Here is a 20849-nt window from a genome sequence, read left to right on the forward strand (position 1 = left end):
TGTGGAGAACTGGATTTTTTTTTTCAATTTTTAGAGTTACTATGAAAAACTGGCTCCTGTCCTATTTATTATATACGTTTAGTATTTCAATAATGCATGTTTAAATGTGCTTTTAAATTGCTCTTTGAACTGTTTTTTTAAATAAAAAAAATACAGTTGCTTGGAATATCTGGAAAGCAAGGCTAGAAATTCAGAACTAAATGCCAAATGATTTTTAATTTTTGTTGTTGCTATTGTTGCAAAAGCATTACCCTACAGTACAGGATTCATCTCCCCCCCCCCCCAAGAAGATACCTTACATTTGCTTTGGAAGGGAAGGAGGGTAAATTGGCTTAGCACATGCATTGTATGTGAAAGGTTCTTGTTGCAGTTATCATTATTATGATTGATGCAATAATTGATTGCCTTTCACACCCCATGTCTCAAGACAATGTAAAAAATGCAGTAAAAAGCAGCATTTAAAGCTGTTAAAAAACAACACAGAAAACAGCAGATGAAAAACAATACCAAGGAGCAGAGATCTTTTCATCCAGCCAAGGCGGCTTGTTGGAACAAAAATATATTCATTTGTTTCTGGGAAATGCTGGTGATGGACACCTTGACTCAGGAATGCTGTTCCATAGAACAGGGGCATGTTTGCAGTCCTGCTCTGGGCTACAAGGACCTTTCGTAACAAGTTCAACGAGAATCACTGCCTGGGGCTGGAGAACTACCAGTCAGAGTAAACCTGCCTTCCTCAACCTGGTGCCGCTAGAGGGACTACAATTCCCATCATCCCCAGCCAGCATGACTGATGGGAATGGTAGTCCAAAATGGCCACGTTGATTGGGGATGATGAGAGTTGTAGTCCGACAAATATCTGAAGGCACTGGGTTGAATATCCTGGGGTAAGGCAGCTCCTTATAATCCATATCCGGAAAGCTTTCGGTTGGTTCCTAAGAGGCGGGGTAACTGCTGGACTGGGAAAGAAAGGTGGATTGATTTCCTGCTGTTGCACAATAGAGAAGCTGGGGGGAGTTGCTTCGTGGGGATAACTGTTGGTGGGAATGTGGCTTTTCTTGTGGGGGCAGATTGAGCGGCTGCAGTAAGCCATTCTGGGAAGGGAGGGCCTGGGTCGATTTGGTTGAAGGGATGTAGCTTAGTGGTGGATCACCTGCCTTCAAAAGCTCTCATATTCAATCCCTGGCGATTCCTGGTATAGCTGGGAGAGAACTATCCCTGAAACTCTGGAGAGCTGCTGCCTGCCAGTGCAGACAGCCGTGGGCTAGATGGACCTGCAGTCGGGCTCAGTAAAAGGCAGCGCTTCCTGTGTTCTTATCATGGGAATTTAAATGAACAACTGTGGCTTTTTCTTTTTGTCTCTCTTTCAGGCCAGCCCCTCGCCCATTATCGTGAACACAGAAACCCTGGAGCCTGCCCTCTCTGTAAGTCTGCTTCTTTTCTCGTGTGGTTTGTGCCTTGTCCACAGGGTCCTACAAGGTCCTGTGAAGGGAAGGAAGTTTCTGTTCCTTGCCAACAATGGTATGGGGCTCATTGCCGAAGGTGAAACTAGGCTTTATTCCACCCAGGTCAAACACCCACTTCAGCACACACACCCAAGATGCATTTGCATACACCCACACCGGCTGCACTCAGGGCAAAAATGAGGCTAGTCCCCACTTCCCCGTAGCTAGGGCACAGCTCATTGCACAAATCTTGTCTCACAACTCCAAGGCATAGAGAACTTAGCATTCCTGTGTGTCCCATATCACTCCTAGATATGAAGTGACCACAATGTGTCAAGAATCTGTGTTATGCATGTGTTAAAATAAAATAAAAACGGGACTGGGCATTCCTGACAAATTCCACTTGGAAATTCTAGAATATTCTGTTTGCTAGCGACATAAATCTGTTACCTTTGGGACATAGAACTCCCAGCTTTTTCTCTGGTTTTGGTGAGTAAGATTAGGGACGGGCATTTTAGTTTCTCTCATTCTCATTTTTCCAATCTTGAGTTCAGTTCTCCACATTCCCCATCAGTTTAGAAACATTTTTTAAAAGATTATTAAACACATTTTATTAAGCGTTTCCCCCCAAAAATTGTATGTAGTTTTGCCTAATGTACACATTTTTTTTTGTATAGTGGTTTCACCTGACACAACACATTTTTGTACATTATCTTTATTAATATATGCATTTTTATGCACACTTTGCCCCAGTGTATGCATTTTTTGGTGCACCTTACTTGGCTAGAGAGAGGGACATGGGTGGCACTGTGGGTTAAACACTGTGGGTTAAACCACTGTGCCACTTGGGCTTGCCAGTCGATAGGTCAGTGGTTCGAACCCCCGCAACAGGGTGAGCTCCTGTTGCTCGGTCCCTGCTCCTGCCAACCTAGCAGTTCGAAAGCACGTAGTGCAAGTAGATAAATAGGTACCGCTACAGCGGGAAGGTAAACAGCGTTTCCGTGTGCTGCTCTGGTTTCACCAGAAGCGGCTTAGTCATGCCAGCCACATGACCCGGGAAAACTGTCTGCGGACAAACGCTGGCTCCCTCAGCCTGTAAAGCAAGATGAGTGCCGCAACCCCAGAGTCGTTCACGACTGGACTTAACTGTCAGGGTTTACCCTTACTTGGCTAGAGAACTGCACTGCAGAATTTGGGAAAGGGTGAATTTAGAAGGATGCCTGTGTTTCAGGATGCATATTTTTTCCAGAAAGTACAAATTTGTAAGATTTGCCTTTAAATGTGAACTGAATCTAATTTCTCCCAGGTACACTCTGCATTTCAGTGCCCTTCAAAGTTGTTGCTTTCCCCCACCTGCTGTCTATCCTCCCCATCCCATCTGTCCCAGCCCTTCTCTGCTGATCTAGAAAGCAGAATAAGCGGTGCAAGTTGTGGCTATGTGAAGAATTTTTGTTTAGTTAATGCAGGAGCTGCATCATGCTCCTCTTCCTGGCAGGGGAGGTATATCTGTGCAGAGCCCGCAAAATTCAGAACTGGACTTTTCATGGCCATTTAGTCACCACAATCAGTAGTTCTTTGAGGATGTAAAGATGCAGCAAAATGGGAACCCCCAAAAAGAACTTGAAGTGAGAGTGAATTGGAATGGGGTTGTCAAAGGAGGGATTTAATCATCCAACTTGTTTCAACCCAAATGGCCCTTCTTCAGGGAAATTCAGATAAATCTAAACAAAACATTTAGATGTGCTGTCTCTTCTAATGTATTGGATTAATAAATATCTCTTCCCCCCCCTTTAACTTCCAGTGCATTTGAATATGTCCCATCCACTTCTTAGCTTCTTGCTGAGGCTGTTAGGATATTTTTCAAATCTCTTCCCCTCCCTGCTGCTGCTTAGCCTGCCTCTGATGTGATATATTAAGGGCTCGCCCAGAGTTCCTTCCTAGGCACAGGTTTGCATTTTAAAATACAAGTGTGTCTGAGCACCAGGATTTTGGTTTTTTCTGTTTTTTCACCCTAGTGCTTCCCCTATGAACACCTGCTCTTTACCACTGAGCAAACGACAAATTTGCGGAAAATCTGAATTGTTGTTTATTCTGATTTAATGTTGAATGGGGTTTTTTACTGGGGAAAGCGATGGGGAGGGGGGTGCTTCAAAGCATAGACCCGTGTCTAGAAAGTGCTAGGCAAAAGGTAAGTGTGGATAAGCCCTTACAATTAGGACATACGGTGGAACCTTGGTTTAAGAACAGCTTAGTTTATGGAGAACGTGGATGAAGAACGCTGCAAACCCGGAAGTAGGTGTTTTGGTTTGTGAACTTTGCCTTGGAAGCAGAACATGTTCCACTTCCTGTTGAGTGTAAATTGAGTCTCCCACTGCTATGTATGGGAAAGCACGCCTTGGTTTAAGAACGGACTTCCGGAACAGATTAAGTTCGTAAATCGAGGTACCACTGTATTTTTGTGAAGGCAATGAGCCTTGTGCCAGAAAATCCTGTGTCCCAGAAATTGTGTATAATCACAATAATAATCCCAGATACTACTTACATACCAAGATGTCTTCTATATGGTTTACAAGTATAAAATCAATGATAAACTATCCACAGATAATTAAAGATCACAATAAAACAATTCCATAAAAAATATCAAAAACATCCATAATTAAAACTTGCAATAAAAAGGCTTTTTAAAAGCACAACAATTAAAAAGACAATTAAAAAAATAGGTCAAGAAGTTCAAGTCTAGGGAAATGCTTCTGCAAACAGGTGTGTCTGCAAGGGTGAGTGGAACGCCAATACTGGTGTGGGGCATCTCATATTTCAGTGTCTGTTTGGTAAACTTTCCCTGTTTGTTTCCCCAGGTGAATGGCAGTGACGGGATGTTCAAGTATGAAGAGATTGTCCTGGAAAGGGTGAGTGAGAGCCAGTGGACCCTTGCCATGGATGTAGTGCCAGGGCTAGCGCTACTTGTCCCTGGACTGCATTGGGCTTTGTTAGTCCCTCCATGCAGGCACATGCATCCTGGCTCTGTAGGTACAAGCATGGAGAGCACAGAGAGAAAAGGGCAGCCTTTCCCCAACCTGCTGCTCTCCAGATGTTTTGGACTGCAATTCCCATCAGATTGGATGGCTGAGTGTGGTTGATTGAAGTTGTAGTTCAAAACATTTGGACAACATCACGTTGGGGATGGCTGGGCAAGGGGATCTAACATGCGTGTTCCCTCTTTCCTCCTTCCACTGTTGTGGTCTTGGAAACCAGAGCTTATGGTACCGTGTTTCCCCCTTTTTAAGACACCGTCTTATAACTTTTTTTACTCAAAAAAACAGACGGTGTCTTATTTTCAGGGGATGCCTTGTACCTTAAGGCCTCCTCGGAAGGGCCAGGCCACTGGCTCGGGGTGCTGCTGGGCGCTCTGCGCGGCACCGAGGCGGCAGGCTGCTGGCTCGGCGCTCCGCCCAGCGCTGCTGGGCGCTCCGGGCGCTCGGCGCTGCAGACCGCTGGTTCCGGCGGCGGGGGGCAGGCCTCGGGCAGCTCTCCCCCCAAAAGAAGAGGCCAGGCGCTGCAGGGGGCTCCGAGCGCTCGGCGCTTCGGAGCGCTCCGCTCTGCAGCCGCCGGCCTCGGGCAGCCAAACAAAAAGAGAAGAGGCCAGGCGCTGCAGGGCGCTCCGAGCGCTCGGCGCTTCGGAGTGCTCCGCTCTGCAGCCGCCGGTTCCGGCGGCGGGGCGGCAGGCCTTGGGCAGCTCCTCCCCCCCCCAAAAAAAAGAAGAGGCCAGGCGCTGCAGGGCGCTCCGAGCGCTCGGCGCTTCGGAGTGCTCCGCTCTGCAGCCGCCGGTTTCGGCGGCGGGGCGGCAGGCCTCGGGCAGCTCCTCCCCCCCAAAAAAAGAAGAGGCCAGGCGCTGCAGGGCGCTCCGAGCGCTCGGCGCTTCGGAGCGCTCTGCTCTGCAGCCGCCGGTTTCGGCGGCGGGGCGGCAGGCCTCGGGCAGCTCCTCCCCCCCAAAAAAAGAAGAGGCCAGGCGCTGCAGGGCGCTCCGAGCGCTCGGCGCTTCGGAGCGCTCTGCTCTGCAGCCGCCGGTTCCGGCGGCGGGGCGGCAGGCCTCGGGCAGCTCCCCCCCCCCGCAAAAGAAGAAGCCAGGTGCTGCAGGGCGCTCCGAGCGCTCGCTGTTTCGGAGCGCTCCGCTCTGCAGCCGCCGGTTCCGGTGGCGGGGCGGCAGGCCTCGGGCAGCCCAAAAAAAAGAAAAGAAAAAAAGAGGCCAGGTGCTGCAGGGCGCTCCATGCGTTCACTGCAGCAACAGCAGCCGGTTCCAGGCCCCTCTGGCTGGCTGGGGCGCTTGGCGGTCTCGCATGGAGGTATGTCTTATTTTCGGGGGGTGTCTTAGATTTCACTAATGATAAAAAATGCTGCCATGGCTTACTTTCTGACTACGTCTTAAAAAAGGGGAAACACGGTATTGAGAACTGACCCAGCTATATGTTGTAGGACTGTGCTTTTCAACAGAGGCTAGGAGATTTTTTCATTTTCCACATCAGGATACCTGGCAGACTTCAAGTTTTACATTCATTTCCATGGTTACTTTCTGTTGAATAAACCTTCAGTGCCCTTGAATTGCTGTATTGTTCTAATTATCGTTAGGATATAAGCTCAGCCTGGGTAGCTCAGTTGGTTAGAGTGTGGTGCTGATAAGACCAAAGTTGCAGGTTCAATCCCTGCATTGCAAGCAGTTGGACTAGATGATTCTCAGCAGGTCCATCTTAAGCACATCCAGCGCTGTGGCACAAAGGTCCCTCTAGTGTCCCCTACCTTTCCCAAAATTTAGAACTTGGGTCCCAACTTGTGGACCACCTTGGAGCCCTGGGAGCCGCTGCCCACAGAAGATGGTGTTGGGGTCCAGGGGGAGCAAGGCGGGCAGCTGGAGCAGGGCCAGCAGGAGACACCTGCATGGAAGAAATGGGAGGGGGTGCCAGGCAGCGGAGCTGGAAGCTTCTGCCGGGGGGGCGAGGGGGGACTCCAGAGCCAGACCAGCTTTTCCAGTAAGCAGCCGCAGCGGGGCTAGGCGAAGGGGAAGAGGCGGTGGCGGGGCTGGGCCGCCTCTCGTTGCGGTGGGCTGCTTTGCTGGGGAAACCCCTTATTGTTTCAAGAAAGGCCAGCGCCTCTTCTCTCTATTAGTTTCCCGGCTCTTAAGGGACAACACTGACTTCGACTAGGCACATGGGAAGTTGAAACTCACGGCAGCAGAGATTTGTAATTTATTGCCACAGTGACACAGGTGGATTTAGAAGCGGAGGGGCAGGTGAGAGCCTGGGGGAAGGGTCTCCTTCATTCATCTTAATAGGGGAGCGGGCGAACCTTGCATACAATGCATTAGCCACATCTTTAAGCATCTCTTTACACAGCTGAATGCAAAGAACCATGAGGTCTAACCACACGCATATCGCTAGCAGAGTCCCTGGCCGGGCCTGGGGCGGAGGGCGCTGTTGGGGCTGCCTGCCTACAGCCCGCTGCCTGCGCTCTCGCTGCTGCCCAGCGGCCCAAGGAGCAGGAGGCAGTTGCCACACCACCGCCTGTGCTCCAGCAGTGGTGGTGGTGGGGCGGCGGGCACCAGTGGCGTGGAAGAGGCCCCTCAGGAGCCGCTCCCGCCGCCACCACTCCCACCGCTCCCTCAGGCAACAGCGGCTCAGCGGGTGGTGGCTGAGGGGATTGGCCGAGGTAGAGGAGGTGGCAGCGGAGGATGAGCCATAGGGCTTAGTGGCTCGTTGTGCCCCACCAACGCTGGGGTGCCCCTGAGAGGCCGGTGCCCTGGTGCAACAAGCCACTAGGCCCTATGGGAAGGACGCCTCTGATTCTCAGGGTCCCTTCCAACTCTATGATTCATCCCATTTATTTATTCTTTCTTTTTAAAAACGCTTTTCAGGGAAATTCTGGCCTTGGATTTAGCATTGCTGGAGGGATTGATAACCCACACATTCCTGATGACCCTGGCATTTTCATAACCAAGATCATCCCAGGTGGAGCAGCTGCCATGGATGGGCGTCTGGGGTGAGTGTCCTGCCATAGGGTGGATCCTGAGCCTTTGCGCGGGGGGCGGGGGGCGGCGGCGAGGGAAGCAGGTACAGATAAGCAACCTAAAATGAGAGGTTTGTTGATGAACTGTGTGTGCGTGTGTGCCGTAAAAACAAAACAAATTTTAAAAGTGTGTTTTAGACTCTCATTAGATACTCACAGCTATTCAATCAGCCGTTCCCTGACTGTTAATGCTAGGTCATACCTTTCAGACTATTTTTAGATTGTGTTCTTTGTATATGCATGTTTTGTTTCAGTTTACGCTTAACGCAAAGTTGCCAACATGGCACCTGTGGGCTCAAGGGTACCCATGAGGTCTTCCTCTGGTGCCCATGAAGCCTCTGAGCCTCCTCACTCACCTCATCCTTGGGCATGAGGCAGTGAGGGTGGTTGCCTTTTTCTCCCTTGAGAAGCACGTAGAGCTGAAGGAGGAATTTGGAAGGGTAACGCTCTTCCCCACTTCCTCTTTCAGCTCTGTGTGCTTTTCAAGGTTCAAGTTAATTCTACTGGATCTGACTTTTGCCCAGATCCCTTGGAAAAGGGAAGCGTTTCCATGCATGACCTCTTGCTTTCTCACAGATGGTCCTCGTCTAGGGAAGCTGGAGAGAAGTGATCAGTGGGGTGGCACCCACTGCAGCTGCTCAAAAGTCCAAATGTGCCCATGGGCCCTGTTTTAACATTTAACCACTTTGAGATTCTTTTTCTTTCTTTCTTTCTTTCTTTCTCTTTTGATATTTTATTAGAATTTCACTTATAAAAAAGTGATGAAAAGAAAAAAAGAAAGGAAAACATGAATGGAATAAAAATAAAAGAAAAATACTCAGTTACATTTCCATACATTAATATACAAATGTTTATAGTATTATTATTATTCAAATACAAATTTTATTAATAGCCTCATATATTCAGTGTAAAGTCGTTCCAGAGATTATATTTATGCAAAGAAAGTCTGTGTCTATAAGCGATCCATTCATATGTTTCTAATATTGTCATGTTGTCAAGTCATTGATTATGGGGAATCATATTTCTATTCTTCCAGTTCATCAGTATTAGTCTCTTAGCAACCATTAGGGCACGTAGAGCCCATTTTTGCTGTCCCATTGTCACTTTCCATACAGTAGGTGTATAGTTCAAAATAATATTCACTTCTGAAATTTTTCCATAGCATCTTATTTATACAGCCCAGCACTCTTTCCTAAAACTTAGTAAGTATGTGACATTGTAAAAACATTTGTTTTCAAGAAACATTATCCATATTACATCTCCAGCAAAGGCCTACATTAGATAGCCCTTTCTTCTACAGGCGTTAGGGAGTCCAATAAATTCTGAATAAGATTTTGTGCTATATAAGTCTTAATATAATTGATACATCTGCTCCTGAAGCTAGAACAATTTCCCATTTTCTGGTTAATAGTAAACATTTGAATTCTTTATTCTAATCATTTTTAAAACTCTGCATATCAGAACTTATTTATTCATAATAAATATCCATAAAAAGTAATCCTAGCTTTTTAGCTTCAAATGAATTATCCAGTTGCTCCAATATTTCAGGATTCTCTTAAGCTGAGAAGGCTTCCGGACCAAACAAGAGTTATTAAAAGGAGTTGCAACTGCAGGTATTGCCATTGGGCCACAACTGGAAGATGGTATTTTTTCTTAATGCACCATAAGTGTAACATTCAATTTCCTCATCTATCAGTTGGCCCAAGGTGAATGCCCATGCTCCCATCCAGCTTTTCCATATTGCCATGTTTTCACCCCCACCACCCCAATTTTAAAAACAGGATTCCCCCCAGAAAATTGATTGAATTTTACAAAGTAAAATGAGGACACAGCAGGAGGTAAGGGTGGAGGGTTTGGGGTGGTTGCTCACCTTGGGCCCTGCACCTGCCCATCTTAGGGCATTCTGCTGGGGAACCACTAAGGAGCGATTGAGGGCCATTTTCTTTAATATATATATACATATATATATACATACTTATGCTAGCCCTCCGGAATTCTCCCCTCCCTCACCATCTCCTCTTTGGCTGTTCTGCCCCTGTGGCGCAGGGTGAACGACTGTGTCCTGAGAGTGAACGAGGTCGATGTTTCCGAGGTCGTGCACAGCAAGGCCGTGGAGGCCCTGAAGGAAGCGGGGCCTGTGGTGAGGCTCCTGGTGCGGAGAAGGCAGCCCCCACCAGAGACCATCATGGAGGTCAACCTGATGAAAGGACCCAAAGGTGTGTGGCCCTGGGTGTGGGCCCTGCTGGCAGTCATGTGCTAGCATGGATCTGGGGCTGTTGCTTCCCGGCTGGTGGATAAACCTGGAGGCCAGTGGTCTCTAGGCCCCTGTCGTGAAGTTGGGCTGCGGCCAGGAGCCAAGCAGGGGTCAGTGCTGGGTGGATCCAAACACCCAGGTGGGTTTGTCCCAGTTGTCCAGGGCAAAGTGGGGTGGTTGGAGCAAGAGCTGCTGAGGTTGAAGGAAAAGGGTCGTGGTTCAGTGGTGAAGCATCAGCTTTGCATACACAAGGTCCTGGTCTCAAGCCCAAGTAGGGCTGAGAGACATTTCCTGGCTCAAACCCTGGGGAGATCCTGCCAGGTAGCGTAGAGACAATACTGGGCAAGAGGGACCCATGGTCCAACCCGGTGTAAGGCAGCTTCCTGTGGAAAGGCCCATGGCTCACTGCTGGAGCCCATGGTCTGTGCAGAAGGTCCCAGGTTCAATCCCCAACATCACCAGGTAGGACTGGGGAGAGACTCCCTGCCTGCCTGCTGCTGATTGATGTAGAGACAGTGCTGTACAAGAGGGCCTGACTCAGTATAAGGCAACTTCCTTATACTCAGAGAGTGAGGCTGGTCCAGGGAAAGACTGGAGATTGCTCAAAGACACTGGCAGGGATCGTGTGGAAGCTGCTCCTCCTTCTGTGGTGAAGGATCAGCAGTCTAGGGCAGGTTCCATCTTACCTGTGCAATCCAGAGCCAGATTCTGCTGCTGAGAAGGAGGTCTCCAGCAGGCTGTCAACAGAGGCACAGATCGTTTCTTGGGCCTCCGGAAGGTCATGGCCCTGACTCAGCTCCTTAGGGTTGGATATTGGCAAACTTCCTTTTGGTGTAGCAGGGTTCTGTGGCTTTTAGTAGGTGACAGAGCCCACCGGGGGGGAGGGGCCAGGGACACAGGTCCCAACACCCCTGTCCCTTGCTCCTCCTCAGCAAACCCTCCAACCCAATGCCTGCAACCTGCTCCTCTAAGAGTCTAGAATTCAGTGACCCAGAAACTCACTTTTTTGCTCTCTCGCCCACCTATTGCTTACTAGGTTTTTTGTTTGTTTGTTTGTTTAAAGGAAAGGATAGAAATGTGAAAAGCTGGGGAGGGATGATGGGCCTAGGGGCAGTAGCCTAGGAGGAAAAAAACAACACCCCAGAGGTTTTCTACCAGATTACATACCAGACTTTAAAAATGGATTAAACAAATTAATAGAGCATCAAGCTATCAATGGCTACTAGCCAGGGTGACTGTGCTCTGCCTCCATGGTCGGAGGTGTTAATGCTTCTGAATACCAGTTGCTGGAACGTGCAAGAGGAGAGATTGCTGCTGCACCCAGATCCTGCTTTCATGCTTCCCACGGGCATCTGGGTTCCCACTGTGAGAACAGGATGCTGGACTTGATGGGCCGCTGGCCTGATCCAGCAGCCAGGCTCTCCTAATGTTCTTATGTGGCCCGTGGCAGGCAGATCTCTCCACCTCCCAGTGCAGCCATCGCAGAGCTCCCTAACCCCACCTCCTTTTCCCCAGGGTTGGGCTTCAGCATCGCCGGGGGTCTCGGGAACCAGCACATCCCTGGAGACAACAGCATTTACATCACCAAGATCATAGAAGGTGGTGCGGCTCAGAAAGATGGGAGGCTGCAGATTGGCGACCGACTGCTAGCAGTGAGCACCCGACTTGTTTTCTTCGAAGCATTGGGATGGGTGACAGCATGGATGGTGTCAGCTCTTGGTGCAAGGGAACTGGGTCCTGGGCAGTGCCTGCCGATGGTGTGGCCACGCCAAAACATTTCGCAGCTTGGCGTGGCTTCTTAGAAGCATCCGTTTGTTTGCTGTGGGAAGGCAGCTAGATGATCTGCTCCCAGCAGGCCTCTGTTTAGGTTTTTCATTCACAATGGAACACTCCTGCTCAGAGGCAGTCTATCTCTGCCTTGCTGGGAATGTAAAACTGGGGAGGCCTGCGGCCCTTCAGGCCCATCCAATTGCCGGCTGCGGGAAGCAGCATGGGCATAGCCTGTGGGGGCAGCTGCCCCTCCTAGTCAAGTAAATAAATAAAAACACTCAGTTCTGCCCTCCCCCAACATAAAGCCTATTCCCCATAACATAAACCCTGGCTACGTCCATAGGAAGCAGGATACTGGAGTTGTTTTGTTATGTTTGGCATTGGCCATGATAGTTAGGGGTGGAGCACCCATGCTCAGAGGTAGTCTACCTCAGTATCAGACACTGCTGCAGTTGGGCACTGTGGGCAGCAAGGTACAGGAGTGGATGCATCTGATTTAGCAAGGTTCTTCTCATTGGCCCATCTCAGTTGACTCAGTCTGTCAGATCTGCAACATTTCTGGCCTATAGACAAGCCTCTGGCTGTTTTCTCTCTCCTGCCCCTGCCATACCTGCTCTCTCCAGGTGAACAACACCAACCTGCAGGATGTCCGACATGAGGAGGCCGTGGCTGCACTGAAGAACACTTCAGACATGGTGTACCTGAAGGTGGCCAAGCCAGGCAGCTCCCACCTCAACGACATGTATGCGCCACCTGACTACGCCAGCAGTACGTACCTGCTCTTGGGGTGGGAGTCAGAGCTCAGTGGAAGAGAAGTTGTTTTACATGTAGGATGTCATGAGCCCTATGGGGGTGTTCTGGAGTGGGTGTTTGGATCAGAAATAAGAGTGGGGGGGGAGCTGGAAACCGGTGGTCCTGTGAATGGTCCCAGTGGGTTGGGACAGGTTCTGTCAGGGCATCCGGAAGCCTCAGAGCTGGAGGAGGAGGAGGAGGAGGAGGAGGAGGAGGAGGAGGAGGAGGAGGAGGAGGAGGAGGTGATGGTTGTGGAACCAGAGAATGTGGGATCAGTTCCCATGGAGGGTCCTAGTGGGATGTCAAAGTGTCAGGAGCAAGTCAGCAATAAATCACTCAGAGAAATTGAACTCTTTATTAGAAACAAGATCTGCTCAGGCCTAATGAGCACAGCAATTCTTCTTGGTAGGTCTTGCCCCTAGGAGACAGTTGTGGAAGCTAAAGGTCCCCGTTTTCCCACAGCTGCCTACGTCTCCCCCTTCCCAAGCAATCTGAGACTCCCAATGCCTTGTCTCTCTTTGCTCCACCCTCTTCATACCTTTGCGGGTTCTGGGAGACCAGGTGGGAGGGGAGCTAGTCACAGCAGGAGGGGGAGACACCCTGGCTTCTTCACCAGCCTGACTCATCTCTGCCTCTTGGCCATCCTCCTCTCCAGCCTCTGCTTCTGCCTGCTTCTGCCTGCTTCTGCCACACTCTCCCAGCTCACTAAGCCCTGTTACCTCTTCAGACTTCAGCTTCTGACATCCCCTCTTCCCAGTCTTCTCCCCTTTCTCCCTCTGACCACTCATCCTTGTCCTACCTGAGCCTTCTTCCCTTGGAGGTTCTTCAACTGGTGTCTCCCACCATTCCTCTGTGTGCAACTAGTCTGTGACACAAGGGAAATTCTTGCTTCTGTGCTGTCAGACACTTCCAGTAAAGCCCCTCCTTAGAGGAGGTGCTGGACAGGGCCAGCCACCCATGAGGCAAGTTCTGGTGCATGGCTGCCATGTGGGCCTCAGAAGGCTCTCCACCTGGGGCCAGAGCCTTTGCTCTAAACAAGGGTCCCCACCCCTACCCCACACCTCAGCCCTACACAGCCCTGCCTCAGCCCCCTTGGTTCTGCCTCACTGATGTCACCTCTTTGTGTCTCCTTAGCTTTCTCTGCCTTGGCCGACAATCACATAAGCCATAACCCTGGCCTGGGCTACCTTGGAGGAATGGAGAGCAAGCCAGCTTACCCTGCTCCGCCCCAGGTCGCGCCTGCCCGCTACTCACCTGTGCCGCGCCATATGATTGGGGATGAGGACTTCACCAGGTGAGCAAGAACCCCCTTGCCCCACCTCCTCTGCCTCTCCCTTGGAAGAACCTGGTAGTTCATCTCTAAAGAACATGGGTATAACTTCTTCTCCAATAGACATTTGTTGGGCCAGTTCCATTCCAGCTGATTTGGCAGCAAACGAGGCATGCAGTCCTGCCCCATTTGCTAACCTCCTTTTTTCTTGTTACTTCTCCCATGAGTGCAGGCAGCTGTGGGGCGTGACTGGGGATTTGGGGTGGCTGTACAGCTTCCAGAAATGTGGGTCTTCAAAATGAAGAGTGTGGGGCGAGGCTCAGTATCCTTTACCACTGAGAAAAGAAAAATCAGAATCCTGCACCAGAAAAAGGTGGATTCTGTGGACTGCATGTATTATGCTGCGTAATTATCATGGGGGGTGGACAAGGCATCAAAGGTCCAGCCCCAAAGAGCTGGAAGTCCTCTTCAACTGCTTCATCATCATGTTTGTAAAATGTGGATGTGGATGAGGAAAACAACTATTTTTCATGCTCCTAGTACTTAATGCACATTGCTGCAGCATCCCTCCCAAGAACCCTGCAAGTCAGGGCAGCACTGTAACCCGCTTTCCCCCCAGCATTGTTAGAAATCAAATTGTTGGGGCAAAGGCCTGTACTTTGAAAGTGCTGGTGAATGGCTGGTTGCCGGGGTTTCCAAAGCACTGTGCAGGGCTTTTGCAGGTGCCTGCAAACCTCCGTTTGGCTCATTTATGTCATCAGGTCTAAGGCAGGTAGGTGTGACTTGGCCGGAATGGCCTTGTAGAACAGGTGGGGAGGATTTGTGGGTCGTATTAGGTTTCCCACAGTTGGGTTATACAGATTACTGAGGTGATGCATTTGAAAACACTTTACACAGTAGAGAAGGCACGTTTTTAACTGCTAAACAGAATGATAGTGGCTATACTAGCCGTGGTAACTAAGCTGTGCCTCCATGGTCAGGGCCAGTATTGCTTCTGGATATCAGTTCCCACAGCAGGGAGGAGTGCTACTTTGCTAGGGTCCTGCTCGAGGGTTTCCCACAGTCATCTGGGTGGCCACTGTGAGAACAGGATGCTGGGCCATTGATCTCTTCTTATCTGCTTATGATAAGGGCAAAACTGTTTGTTTGCTAAAGTATTTACATGCTGCTTTTCCCAAAAAGTTCCAAGCAGTTTTACAGTAACAAAGGTACATGAACCAACATTTTATTACACCCTACTGTGTGCCAGACACTGCTTTGTACCCAGAAGGGACAGAGGCTTTTCTTCTGAGGGCTAACAGTCCTCTAGAGAGGATGGCCAAGACCATGAATATCTATGAAGATAAGCAGGTGGGGACTCACTATGGAGTAAAGTGAGGACTTTCTCCTCAGTCTTAGCGCTCTCCTTGTACAACTCAGCAGGGCGGAAGATGGAAACAAAACTAAAATTTGTTGGCTCTGGACTCTGCTTGTCATTGGTTCTGCCTCTGTCTGCTCTTGGCCTCCCTGTTTTCTGCCCTGCAATGGGTATCAGCCATTGCTGCTTATTCCATGGCAGGGAAAAGCCCTGAGTGTTGGAGGGCATGACCTCCATGACTCCAGATCTATTATTTTATTCCAAAGCCACATAACTGTACAGATTGCTATTGGCCACCCGAGGGCATTGTGGAACTTCCTGGATAGGAAGAAAAGCGACCTGTGCCTTGTAGTGATCCCCAGGAGCCTTGGTTTGGGTCAGGGATCCTGACCAGGAAGCAAGTGGCTTGTTTACAGTTTAGAGGTGGGAGAAACAAAAGATTCCCAAACCCAAGAATGTGGGAATGGAAGTGGGCCGGCTCCCAAAACGCACCCTTTTGCTTGGTGGACCAACAATTCTGCACACACACACACACACACACACACACACACCCTAGATCCTGAGCAGGCTTAATTTCTGACAAGATGACCTTGCATTCAACCACCCAGATTAGAAGGCAGTGTGGTTATCTGTCTAGCACCAGAGAATTGTATCCCTTCAGTATTATTGTGCATTAATGACATTGGCTTGAGCCATATCGGGCCATCCAGCTCTATGGTTTGTGCCCCCCCTCCATGTCTGGTGTACATGAAGCAGCAGTCAGTCTCCTGGATTTCAGATGCAATCTCACCCAACAACACCTGGAGATGCGAGGGGAATGAACATGGGACCTTTTGCATGCAAAGTGTGTGCTCTGTCACTCAGCCACAACCCTTCATGGCATTAGGAATAGACTCAGTGAAATATACTTAGAGTCCTGCGGTGATTTCATGCTCTTTATTGCAGCTTGTAAAACAGTGATTGAATTGCCCCCCAAACCTCAGGCTTTTATATACATTATTTACACAATTAATCCTGTCTTTTTGGATGATTCTGCTTCCCTCCTGCAGCCTGATTGGTCTTCTCCTGCAAGTCAATCAGTTGTTGCATTCTCTGATCCTACCTGCCTATTGTTCTAGGATCCAAGCTTAGTACATAACACCCCTCCCCTCTAAGTTCCTGTTGTGCCCGGAAGGTTAGCATTTGTAGTCGTCGAGGTATGCCGGTCGCCTACGCATGTGTTGTGGTCTCGGGTGTCTCTCGGTAGGGGTTCCTGGTTCTGGCTCTTGTTCCAGGGCTGCCAGCTGTGATGGGGCCATTGGGTTGGGCGCCACTGGTCCACTCAGTCGTGGCTCTGGTTCCTGTGGCTGCTCAGCCTCGGGGGTCACCTCTGGACTTCCTAGTTCTGCCTCCCTTGCCCGCTCCTCCTGCTCTATGGGCCTCACCCTTCTGCTATCCCCTTGGGATTCCTCTGTCCAGCCCTCCTTGCAGTTCCCCCCCCCCAGAAATCGTTGCCGTAGTTAATCGTAGGGGTGGTGTCAGGCTTGCCCCCCTCTGTTAGCACCTCATACGACATGGGGCTGGTCGCCCTGGTGACTGTGGCGGGTACCCATGCCAGGCCCGCCCCGAAGTTCTTTGCGTACACTGGGTTGCATGGCTAGAAGGTCTTGGGGTTCCTACATTCCCCCACTGCTGCCTTGTCCTGGGCCCTGTCAGGGTGAAGGCGGTCCAGTCTTGTTGTTAGACGCCGGCCCATGAGTAGTTCCGCTGGGCTCCAGCCGGTCGTTGTGCTGGGGGTGCTATGCTGGGCTAGGAGAAATGCAGTGAGGTGGTACTCCCAGTCCCCTTATGTCATGCAGTGGAGGGCATCCTTGGTGGTCCGCACCATGCACTCTGCTTGGCCATTGGTGGTGGGGTGTAACGGTGCCTATCATGCATGGCGGATGGGGTTTTGCATTGTGAAGGTCTGGAACTCCTCTGACATGAATGCTGTTCCATTGTCCGAGACGAGGGTGTCAGGGAGCCCATGGGTCACGAACAGCCTACGTAGTACTCGGATGGCCGCAGCTGTGGAAGTGGGTGGTACCTTTGCAACCTCCAGCCACTTGGAGTATGAGTCCACCACTACGAAGAATGTCCTTCCCTGGAAGGGGCCAGTGAAGTCCACATCCAGTTGGGACCACGGCGCTCGGGCGGACTCCCAGGGTTGGATGGGGGCCCATGGGGGATCTGGGCAGGACTCCCGGCAGGTCTGGCAGTATTTAACCCAGGCCTCTATCTCCCCATCGATTCCCTGCCACCACACATAGCTCCTTGCAAGGGCCTTCATTCTCACTACCCCTGGGTGTGTTTCCTGTAGGGCTGTGAGGACCTTTTGGCAAAGAAGCTGGAGAACGACCACCCTGCTTCCCCATAACAGGCACCCCTTGTGGGCTGACAGTTCGTGTTTGCGGGTAATATAGCTTGCAAATTCCGGCCCAGGGTTGCTATTGGGCCATCCCCGCCACACCCAGTCCAGGACCCCGGAGATGATCCTGTACTTCATGGAGTGGTGTGCTACTTCCGGCGCCTGAATGAGGCGGTTGAGAAGCTGTTCCAGGCTCATGACATCATGTGCGGGTGTTTGGGTTGGGGCTGGTCTCAGGTAGTGGCAGTCTGCTGAGGGTGTCCGTGTGGCCCATCACCTTCCTGGGCCAGTGGACCAGTGTATACTGGTAGCCGATGAGGAAAATCAACCACCTGAGGATGCGGGATGACAGTACTTGAGGTGTCTGTTTCTCGGTGGCAAATAGGCCAAGCGGTGGCTTGTGGTCAGTCTCCACGGTAAAGGGGTGCCCATAAAAGAAATCGTGAAATTTCTTTACTCCCTTCATGATTGCCAGGCCCTCTTTGTCTATTTGTGAATAGTTCCTCTCAGCTGTGGAGAGGGTCTGGGAAAGTAAGCCACCGATACCTCTCTTCCACCCAGAAGTTGGTGGTCTAGGACAGCGCTGGCACCGTAGGGCAAGGCGTCGCATGCCAGCACCACCAGCAACCTCTCATCAAAGTGTGCCAGGATTGAGTTCGAGATGAGCAGGTCTTTGACTGCTTGGAATGTGGCCTCCTGGAGCTGCCCCCACACCCACGGGGCCCACTTGTCTAACAGTCTGTGTAGGGGCTCCGTACCGCTGCCTTGTGGGGTAAGAAAGCATGGTAAAAGTTCAATAGTCCCAAGAAGGCCTGGAGTTCCACCTTATCCTTAGGTGCTCTTTGCAGCTTGTAAAACTGATTGAATTGTCCCTCAGGCTTTTATATACATTTATTTACACAATGGGTTCCATCTGATTGGCTGATTCTGCTTTCCTCCTGGAGCCTGATTGGTCTTTTCCTGCAGACCAATCAGTTTTTGCATTCTACAATCCTACCAGCCTAATAGACTGATTAACTTCCTCCTGGAGCCTGATTGGTCTTCTCCTGCAAGCCAATCAGTTGTTGCATTCCAGGATCCTACCTGCCCATTGTTCTAGGATCCAAACTTAGTACATAACACTCAGAAAGGGCAGGAGCTTGCAGAACAATCCCCTAAAAACTCCATTCTCCACCTTTTCCATTTGCGTGGCACAAAGACTGCTAGGGAAGGAGGGGTTAATGGCGCCTGGCATGCCTTCTCCCAACTCCATGGGCTTGCTGGAGTCTGGTTCATCTCAACCTTTCCATGATGGCTCTTGTAGCCCCCCCCCCCCTTGCAAGCAGGACAGAGGAGGGAGGGCTGGGAGAAGCTCAGATAAAATGCAGGCTGCTGCTGCTGTGCTCCCAAGTCTGCACACTCAGAGAAGCTGCCACCATGATCACCGTCAATGTCTCTTCCTCCATGTCTTATGGGAAACGCCCTTTCCAGCAGCAATCCATTGCCAGGCACAAAAGAAGGACCAGGTACCAAGGCTCTCTGTTCTGTACTTGTTCTTGGGGAGGAGGGTCTGTAAGGCCCCTTGCTGGGTGGGCAAGCAGGGGCATGGTCCAAACCTTGGTCACAATCCCTGGGGTCAGTTGGCTGCTCATTGGGTACAGTGCTGCTTCCAGAAAACCTCCTGGGGTACACCTGCCTCTTCCAGCCCAGGACTTGGCACTGCAGAGAGGGTCAAGGTAACAGGGCCCTAAGATTGCACCTTCATTTGTCCAGAGAAAGGAAGAGGCAGAGCTAGTGAGCAATGGGGTTGTATGAGGGGCTTCCAGCTTTGAGGGCTGCAAAGTGAAAGGGGTAGGGCTGGAAGTCTGCATGCATCAGGGGGAGGAAGGAATGGCTGTGTGGCAGCAAAGGGGGGCACTTCAGAGTTGGTCTTTGTTGATTTATGTGCCAAAGGGGTGGATGGAATCTTGTTGCTTGCATTCTGCTTTCTATATATTTGCTACAAGGGCACTGGAAGGTCTCAGAAAGGGGTGGGGTATTTTTCCAGCTCCCTTTTAGGCTGTCACTGGAGGGACTGCGAAGAGAAGCCACACCTTCCCTCCTTTATCTCTGGCACCTAAAGGAATCCTGCCTCACAATATTCCTCTCCCAACCTCCCATTCCCGAACCTTCTCCTTAAGACACAGGTAGTGTCTTTACTTTGTTTCCTTCTGCGACCAACACCACCAGCAGCAGCAAAAGAAGAATATATTCTGCAAAATATACACCTTTGCATCATTTACACCAGACACAGAATTTCGCTTTTCTTGGTGCAGAAGTGGGGACTAATCTTTCTGCACATAGCATAACTGCCCAGAGATATAGGATCATGCATAAGACCAGCCAGTCAAGCCAGAGAAATGGTATCTGCTTCCCATGAGATGGAGAGGTAGGAAAGTTCCTGTTATTGCACTCTTTCCAGTTCATTCTCCATACTGGCAATTTGTTTCGGCTTTGAAAAGTAAAATGTAACTCCGTTGGCCCGTATACATACATACATACATACATACATACATACATACATACATACATACATACATACACACATACATTAGGACAATATTAAAGGGCCTTATTAAAGGTGTTGCCCTACAATGCATTTTTGAGATTTTAGGTCATGGTTGCAGCTCTACCGGTTGATCAGAGAGGGTACCAGTTGTTGGGTGCTAACTGTGTGTTGCACGTGGGATGTTGGATAATGTTCAGGTGGGCCCTGACTCTGGCCCCGGCTATATATCCTCTTCATGTTTGCCCTCTGTCCTTTACAGGGAGCCCCGGAAGATCACCTTACATAAAGGCTCCACAGGCTTGGGCTTCAACATTGTGGGGGGTGAAGATGGTGAGGGCATCTTCGTCTCCTTCATCCTGGCAGGGGGCCCAGCAGACTTGAGTGGGGAGCTACGGCGTGGAGACCGCATCCTCTCGGTGAGTGGAACATGAGGCCCCTTTACTGGTGTTGCTCTGAGGTCTTATTTAATGCGAGGAGGTGGATTTGGAGAGTTCTCTGGGCTCTGGTACACAGTTGCTGCTGACCTCTGAACTGGGAAGCAAGCAGGTGGGAGCACCTGCCTCCCCCGCCCCCCAGCCTATCCTTCAGCCCTTCTCTAGGACTGGAGAGATTCTGCCCCAGGCACTAAGGTGTTAACCCACACAGAGCAGCTCACCAGACCGGTCTGGCTTAGCTCAGCCCAGCGTTGTGGAAGCTTACTTCCTCTTCACTCCGAGAAGAGGGAGGAAAAAAACCAACACGCAGCCGAACCTTCCAGCTTGAGCTTCAATGGAGCCTGTGTACGGGGCCCTGCAGCGTAACGCTTGCCCCTTAAATGCACCGAAAGTGCACACAGGCCGGGGAGGCCACCTCCAGGAAGAAACAACCAAGCTTGGCCAGGTCTGGTTTTCACTTCCTGAGAAGCTGTGGCATTTGCATGCAGCTGAGCACCCGAGACAAGTTGCTCCCAGCATTTTGGGTGCAGGAGGGGCCTGGGATGTGCAGCTATGGGGGA

At 50.5% G+C, this 20849-nt stretch overlaps 1 protein-coding gene across 15 annotated transcripts in view; it reads left to right on the forward strand.

The window, feature by feature from the left end:
* The window catches only part of DLG3 (discs large MAGUK scaffold protein 3), a 158202-nt gene that overhangs the window by 83802 nt on the left and 53551 nt on the right, over positions 1–20849 (forward strand). For 11 of the 15 annotated variants that reach the window (XM_088665171.1, XM_088665178.1, XM_088665172.1 and 8 more), the window contains 8 exons: positions 1371–1424; positions 4301–4351; positions 7348–7472; positions 9546–9715; positions 11269–11405; positions 12147–12291; positions 13450–13609; positions 20115–20271. In XM_088665171.1, coding sequence (XP_088521297.1) covers positions 1371–1424; positions 4301–4351; positions 7348–7472; positions 9546–9715; positions 11269–11405; positions 12147–12291; positions 13450–13609; positions 20115–20271 — 999 coding nt within the window. Of the gene's footprint in view, positions 1–1370; positions 1425–4300; positions 4352–7347; positions 7473–9545; positions 9716–11268; positions 11406–12146; positions 12292–13449; positions 13610–18695; positions 18834–20114; positions 20272–20537; positions 20735–20849 lie in introns of those variants that run through there. The other 4 variants (XM_088665184.1, XM_088665185.1, XM_088665182.1 and 1 more) reach the window with 3 other exon arrangements.

The sequence above is a fragment of the Zootoca vivipara genome, chromosome Z2, assembly GCF_965207765.1.
Source record: "Zootoca vivipara chromosome Z2, rZooViv2.hap1.1, whole genome shotgun sequence".
Taxonomy (NCBI): domain Eukaryota; kingdom Metazoa; phylum Chordata; class Lepidosauria; order Squamata; family Lacertidae; genus Zootoca; species Zootoca vivipara.